Source organism: Hyposmocoma kahamanoa, unplaced genomic scaffold (assembly GCF_003589595.1).
Source record: "Hyposmocoma kahamanoa isolate Upper Pololo Valley unplaced genomic scaffold, ASM358959v1 211, whole genome shotgun sequence".
NCBI lineage: Eukaryota > Metazoa > Arthropoda > Insecta > Lepidoptera > Cosmopterigidae > Hyposmocoma > Hyposmocoma kahamanoa.
In genome coordinates this window covers 407,172-415,301 of record NW_020653732.1, presented here as the reverse complement: position 1 = coordinate 415,301, position 8,130 = coordinate 407,172, and the positions used below count along the sequence as shown (strand labels likewise).

At 36.4% G+C, this 8,130-nt stretch overlaps 1 protein-coding gene across 1 annotated transcript in view; it reads left to right on the top strand.

Annotated features, from left to right (window-relative positions):
• The first annotated feature begins 267 nt into the window (after positions 1 to 267).
• The window catches only part of LOC113227601 (ras-related protein Rab-31), a 30,157-nt gene continuing 22,294 nt past the window's right edge, over positions 268 to 8,130 (top strand). Inside the window, exon 1 of the mRNA XM_026460560.1 lies at positions 268 to 355. Within this exon, the coding sequence (XP_026316345.1) occupies positions 313 to 355 (43 nt within the window). The 5' untranslated portion in view covers positions 268 to 312. The remainder of the gene's footprint in view (positions 356 to 8,130) is intronic.

Below are 8,130 nucleotides of genomic sequence, written 5' to 3'. Positions count from 1 at the left end.
GAAACTATTAGTTCATGATGGAGTACTAATAAACACCAATAGATGTCGTCTCAACGAACGATAATGTATTAACGATATTAACCAGCCAAATTATGTCGATGATAATTTTATAATCTCATCGAAGCGTCAACGATGACTTTTCTATTTATCCGTTGTACGAAAGTACAATTTTTGCGCGCATCGAGAAATGACGTTAGTGGTGTGAATAGAACAGGGAAAATTAAATGTTTAGAACTATTGTTTCTTTGATAACATAATGTAAAATTAAATGTGGATTGTTATTATTGGTTTTAGTGTAATTTTGTGCCAAAAATGAAGGTTGTGGAGGCGAAAATTGTAGTTTTAGGTGCGCAGGGTAAGTTCGTTTTTCGTGTTTATTAATACATAGATTGTATGATATAATCGTTATATCGGCTATAAATCAACTTGTTTCTGCTTGCAACAATGAGCAACCAGGCCGGAGAACTTGTAAAATGTCTATTTCTTGCGTAATAATTATATCTTTAATGTTTTACCAAGTCTAAAGTTAGCTCCTCTACATTCGAAGTAACTTAAATCTTCTTTCTAAATTTAAAACAAATATAAATTTTTTTGTATTAAAGTTATGGAAAATTCATAAAAAGTAGATACACTCAGTCGCACATAAAATTAAGCAAACGGCCATTTATTTAAACAACAAATTTGAACTTTGACGTAATATATTAAAGTGCAGTTTTCAACCCACTTGCGTTGTCAAAATGTCTTTATTTTTAGGTACCTATCCATTCACATCGTACTTCAAGGCAAGGTCTCTAGGCAAAGCGTATTATTATTTGTCTAAAAGCGGGTAGTCGGTACGGTTTGGTGTAACGAGATGGTTTTCGTAGCTCTACTTCATAACGCCTAGTATAGTGCGTGTAGCGGGTGCATGGTCCAACTTTTTTTTACAACGTGACGGGACGAACAAGTCGTGCGCCTGATGGTAAGCGACACGCCTGTCTATAGCGGTTGCAGTGCCACTCAGAGCTTTAAATATCAATGATCTGAAGGGCACTGCCACTGCACCCGTCAAACTCAAACTCAAAATATTTTTATTTCATAGGTAAACAAATTACACTTGATATCGTCAAACTGATTAAAATTACAGCAACAATCACTCATTGTTTTTGTTAAAAGTAAATAAAAACAAAACTAAAATAATTTTACACAAAGACATTGTCATTACGGTTATTGCTATGCAAGTGTTAAATAGGTAAGTCAAGTGTCCGCTGGAGATGAATTCCAAGCATCTTTATCCTGAATATAATCAGTAACACCGTAGTAGCTCTTATTTAACAGCGCATTTTTAATATAGCTTTTAATTTTCTTCTCTGACTTAACTTTTAAGTTTCGTCACCCTGAGATGTAGTTGACTAGTCCCACATTCCTGAAATTTCACTAACACCTATATCCTTTAAAAACGGAATGCAGTAATGCTGACATTATACTGTTTAGCAGCAGAAATAGGTAATGCTGAATAGGTAATCAACTTCATGCAGCCAAGACCTCGACTGCATGAAGTTGGTAATGACTTCACGCATTTACCGCATGCAGTCCATCTCGGCAGTCTGCCAACATGCAGACAATCCATTCAAATTCAAAATAATCTTTATTTCATAGGTAAGCATTATTACACTTGAAATCATCACAATGGTTAAACTCTACCGCTCATTCGTAAGGCAGATTCCCCTGAGAAGAATGAGCAAGAAACTGTAGGGGTTTCTCTTTGTAAATAACATTTACAATATTTTTTTTTTATTTGAAACTTCAGAGATCGAGACTACCTCCATGAGCTTAAACGGGTTACTACCACGGATTTTTGTCATCCAAGTACGCAGAAGTTGTATAATAACCTTTAGTTTAACCATTAGCAGCTTAAGGTGGCAGTTCTTCTCTGGACAAACTATTTCACTAGCAGATGTATTGCTGTTAAGAGCAGCCTTGTGGGCCTACTGAAGACTTCAGTGAATGACCTTAGCATTTCACGGAATTTCATCCTGTAGTAGGGTCATGCCAGTGCATATTCAAGGCTGTTTCCTCCTCCATTAATAATTTCCATAACAAGTTGTCTGTAATACCTAAAGTGAAAAGAACAATGCAATTATATGGACCATGACTGTAGGAAGTAGTTTTGTTAAATACAAACTTTTGGTAGAAACTTCAAACTATTTGGATAATTTTATTGTAATGAAATGATATGAAATGAAATGAAAATTTATTTGCTTAAAATATGGTGAACAAGAGATGGACCACAGTAGAGAGATAGAACTCATATTTTACCACATCTGGCATGCAAAATTATACATATACTGATTGAATTAATTGATTAGATTACAAATAATGTCAGTAGACGTGCACAAAACATCCTTGAAGTTCTAATTTTGTTTCAATACATATCAATTAAATTAATAACAAAAATTATGAAAGTCAAACAATTACATAATATTGTAATATCAGTAGTAATTTATATGTCAATGTTTATTCAAGAAATCGGTCACTTTGTAATAATTTTTGTCTTTAAGCCTTGCATTCAATCTGTTATTAAACAAATTATTTGGTACAGCATTATCTATTTGGACACACATACAATTGCATTGATTTTTATAGTAGGACAGTCTAGGTACGTTATTAGAAACCAGTCTATTTGGATCCCTTATACGTCTACTATGGATATATCTTCTTTTTTTAAAGATATCTAGGTTTTGTTTAACATACCAGGTGACTTCAAGAATATACATACACGGCAAGGGGAATATTCCCAAGTCTTTAAACAAGGTTGCACATGATTGAGTTGGTGAAATACTGGTCATTGCTCGGACACATTTTTTTTGAGCTATGAACAATTCAGTAACAAATTAGTAAGGCACAGAAAGCAATTGACAACTTTATTTTTAAACAGTGAAAAGTTCAATATTAAATAAGCTCAGTACAGTACTAGAGGTGGAATATTTCCTTCAATAACTGCCTCTGTGGCTTGATGGATACCTATGCTGGGAGAAATATTTGTATGTAATTTGTGGTTGTTTGTCTATGTGTGTGTGTGTGTGTCCATGGCACCCACAACACAAGGTTTCCCTAGTGCAGGGCCATGAGTGTTTGTTATTGATTATTATTAATCAAATGTATTACTCTGTAAAGTTTAGACACTCTGCCTTATTCGATTTCTGACATTACGTAAGTTATGTAAAATTTAGTAAATAACTATAATTCATTGCCTATCAGAAGATAAAACTATAAATTAAAAAAAAAACTGGTTCCTCAATATGTTACGTAGTATAAAGACGACGACCTCCGTGATCGCGTGGCTTGCACACCAGTTTTCTTGGAATAGAATAGAAATGTTTATTTGCCAGAATACAGTAATTATACAGTTCTAAAATAAAAATAGGTTCAATGTATTCAACCTGCAAGCAGGTGTGCAAATATTAATTGAATTAAATATTTTGACCTCTAAATTTAATTGCACTTCAAATCAATATAAATTAGTATTTGTAAATTCTAAATATTCCTTATTACTATAGAAGCAATGTGTCATAAGCCATTTTGTCAATTGTGATTTAAACCTAGGTCCGTGTAGTAATTTAAATGCATTTGGTAAACTATTGAAGATCTTTATGCACATATTGAAGCAGTTATTCTTATAAATTAATTTATGGCATCGAGGTTGGAATAAAAGATTCATGATTTTAGCTCTGGTTTGTTTTTGTATCACTTCACCACGTGTTTTAAAATATTGTTCACGAATACGCAAATGTCCCTTATATACATGCATGGCAAAGGCAGTATGTTTAGTTTTGTGAACAACGGTTTGCAGCTACCATCGAACCGCGCACCACAGATGGCTCGAATACACTTCTTCTGAACCTTGAACACTCTTTCTAAATCTACTGAGATGCCCCATAGTATAAGACCGTAGCTGAGTACGGACGAAACGTAGCCGTGATGGGCCGTCAGCGCCGCCGCCGCTTCTTGAGACAATTTGCCTTAGTCTTCGCAGAGCGTAAACAAATCTATTTATCCTTCCAGTTGAAATGTTTATCGATTGTCAATCCAAGAAAGTTAAATGTGTTAACTTCATCTATAGTGTCGGTGTCGTAGTGAATTTTAATTGGTATAGGATTTGAATTATACGATCTAAATGTCATAAATTTAGTTTTGATTATATTAATACGTAGGTCATTAATGTCCATCCAACTTATTACATTTGTCAGTGCTTTATTTATTTCGGTGTTAAACGTCGTTGTGTTTTCGCATTTTATTATAAGAGTTGTTGTCAGCAAATTGTATACATTTATGGTCAATAGCGTGTGGAAGGTCGTTAATATAAAGGAGGGATAGTAAAGGACCAAGGACGCTACCTTGGGGAATTCCAGTATTAGTTGTTTTTAAGTGTGATCTGAAGGCTTGTTTGTCAAGTATATTATTGTGTTTGTTTTTTGTAAATCCACTTATTTCTGTAAATTGTGTTCGATTTGTTAAGTAACTTTCTACCCAATCAATTCCTTCCTCCAATGCATATATTTCTAGCTTGTGTTGGAGCTTGGAATGATTAACAAAGTCGAAGGCTTTACTCATATCTAAGAAGACTGACATTACAGGAGTAGAGGCGTTCATGCTTTCTGTTATGATGCGCGAACATTCAAAACATGCAAGAGTTGTAGAGCTGCCTTTTCGAAATCCAAATTAATAGTGGAATATAATTTTATGTTTTTCTAAAAATGTGTTTAGTCTAGCATGTAGAGCCTTTTCAAATATCTTGGATAGAGTTGGGATTAACGGATTAATGGATAGTGAGGTGATCATTCACGAATATTTTCGTATTGACATTTGGGAAACCCATTGCCCTAGCGGCTAAGTCCTTTTTGTTACGGGCTGCCGAACAAATTCTTCCTTTACATATCTGTTGATAAAACTCACCACAATCGACTTTTCTGCGGAATTACGAAGGGGTACCCTAGCTATATAGTTAATTTGACTTTTGGGAAAACTATACCCACCACCTAAACTTATCTTATCAACAACAGAGTAAAGGTCTTCATCTTTTTTAATGGGCACACCTTTGATCTCAATGTTGTTAAGTCTGACTCGGCGTTCAGCAGACACATCAGTTTCTATGGCAAAGAGCTTGTTTCTCAAGGTAACAAGCTCCTCTTGGTTTTTCTCAAGAGCTTTGATCTTTGCTTCTGCCGATTCTAACGTCTGGGAGATCGTCACTGATAAACTGGCTCGAGGTCTTTAACTTGGACACTTCTTCCTTAATAGTCCGAATGTCTTGAACCAGCAGGAAGACACAAAAGCTGCTGCTTCATGTCACGCAGCTCGTGCATTATAGTTTCAAGAGTGACATTCGAGGAATTGGAAGAAGGTGGCGATGTTTTACAAGAGTTGCGTCTCCAGTTACCTCTGCCTTCTTGCCCCAGTTTTCTAAATCCAATTTCCACACGCGAAATCTAGTTTTTTTTTGGCAGACTGTACATTGGATACCATCATTGAAATCAGACTACAAAGTGCGCACTTGAACATTATGAGTTCTAATATTGTACCGAATCAAAGCAAAAAGTTGAGAACCACTGGATTGCTGCGGTTAAAGAGATACGCAACCTACTCGATCGAGTGTTTACAGCGAATTGTCCATAGTACCTGCGATACAGGATTACCTAGTGCAGGGCTATGAGTGAGTTTGTGTGTGTGAGTGTGTGCGTTATAGTTAAAACAGGCTGGAGACCGCAACTCAATTAAAACAAGGAATAAGAATAAATTCAGGGTGTCGAACACAGTGGCAGTGCCCCTCAGATCTTTGCGATTTAAAGTTCCGAGTTGCATGGCAACTGTTATGGACAGGCGTGCTGCTTACCATCAGGCGCACGACTTGTTCGTCCCGTCCCTTGATGTTATAAAAAAAACAATATTCAATAACATTGAAGAGGAAAGATTTAAAATTTCCATTAAAAACATCTATAACATCGTAAAAAAACTAGACAAGTATGATAACTTCATACAAAAGCGTATGTGTGCACGGCATCCACATAACTGCATAAAGTCACAAATTCATTGAAACTATTTCAAAGACACTGCCACTGTCGCGGTAGGAAATGAGAGGCTGGAGAGAGTCGATCTCGGACATGGTCTATCCTTTGGCAAAGAGCATCAGCCTAAGGAGACCTCAAGAGAATCCAGTTGGGATTAGCTGCGTTTGGCAAGTTAGATGACATCCTTAAACAGATAAGGTTCCACAGTATCTGAAGGCCCGCTTGTTTAATCAGTGTGTTTTGCCCACCATGACGTATGGTGCCGAGACAAGAGGAGACCGTATATAGGTCACGCCATGCTCGGCATCAGTTGTATTTCTAGGTATAATGTTAGATGTTAAATTGCAATGGGGTCCCCATATAAGTAAGTTGTCAAAACGGCTCGGCTCTGCAGTGTACGCGATTAAAAAAATAAGGAAACTTTCAGACGTCGAAACCGCTAGATTGGTTGACTTCAGCTACTTTCACAGTCTAATGACATACGGCATTTTGCTTTGGGGTAATGCCGCCGATATCAATAGAATCTTTGTCCTGCAGAAACGTGCAGTTAGGGCAATTTACAATCTGGGCCCCAAAGTATCTTTGAGAGACAAGTTTAAGGAAATTAACATTCTTACACAAGGCTCACGGTACATTTATGAAAATGTAATTTATGTTAAAAGGAATAGTAATTTAATTATGAAAAATAGTGACAGACATAACATTAATACGAGGAATAAAAATAAACTAGCTTTTCTTGATAGTCGTCTTCACAAAGTCAAACAATCATTTAAGGGGCAATGTATACGCTTCTATAACAAGATTCCGGTTGATATACAAAATTTGCCTTTCACGAGGTTTAAAACTATAGTGAAACAAAAACTTTATACTAAAGGTTTCACAAAAAATAGTATAAAGTTTTAAAAAAAACTTTATACTATTATACAACTTCTGCGTACTAGGATGACAAAAATCCGTGGTAACCCGTAAGTAACCCGTTTAGCTCATGGTGGTAGTCTCGATCTCTAATGTTTCAAATGAAAAAAAATAATATTGTAAATGTTGAATGTTTACAAATGTTATTTACAAAGAGCAACCCCTAGAGTTACTTGCTCATTCTTCTCAGAGGAATCTACCTTACGCATGAACAGTAGAGTTTAATCAATATGACGATTTCAAATGTAATTTGCTATTAAATAAAGATGATGTGAGTTTGAGGGCGCATGGCATATGTTGTGCACAGAGTCAGCGGATATAACGAAGATCCATACGCTGTGCCAATGTCACGTTAGGACTGAACCAACAGAGCGTTAACGGTACGTATCACGTAACACTACGCCCTTATAGTTCAACCTTGAGCGTGTCCAATCACTCGCACTGTTCTATTAATTGCTTAAAAATTAACCAAATTATTGTAAAATGTAACTGGCAGGGAATTCCACTCCATAGCCGATCGTCTGTTCCGTATAAATGTGGAGGCGAAACGCTTCACAACATTGGGGTGGAACCCAAGCCTACGTCAAGGCGTCAAGTCCCCTGACGATGGAAAGGCGTGAAAAGGTTGTAAACCCTAATGAGCCGTGACCAGGTTCACGGCAATAAAATAAAAAAACTTCAGGTCCACGGAAATTTATTAAGTTGTTGGTAAAGAGAAAAGCGAGGCTGTAACAAAAAAAGGCATAAAAACAAACAGATACAATACTACAAAACACTCCCTAACTTAATTACGTACGGATATGCTTATGGATGAATATAAAGTCTATTACAAATCTGGTAAACGGCACTGTACGCTGCCGCGTTTGAGCAGGGTGTGACGATGAAACAAAACAAAATCAGAATGGCGAGGCAAAGGAATCACTAAAGAACGATTCAAAATTTAAAAACGAGTGGCCAGGAAGCGGAGAAAAGTCAATAAAAAGGTGGGATGACGATGTAAGGAGGTCACATCGTCAAAGACGTAATGAAATCGTGCAATTCCCTCGCACACTCTCCGTGATATATCCTGTTGAATACCGATAAGCAGGCAATTTTAAGGCGGCGTTCATCTCTACTAATTCGTATTTTATAAATAACCCAATATCAAGGTGATGAGCTGTAAACTCGG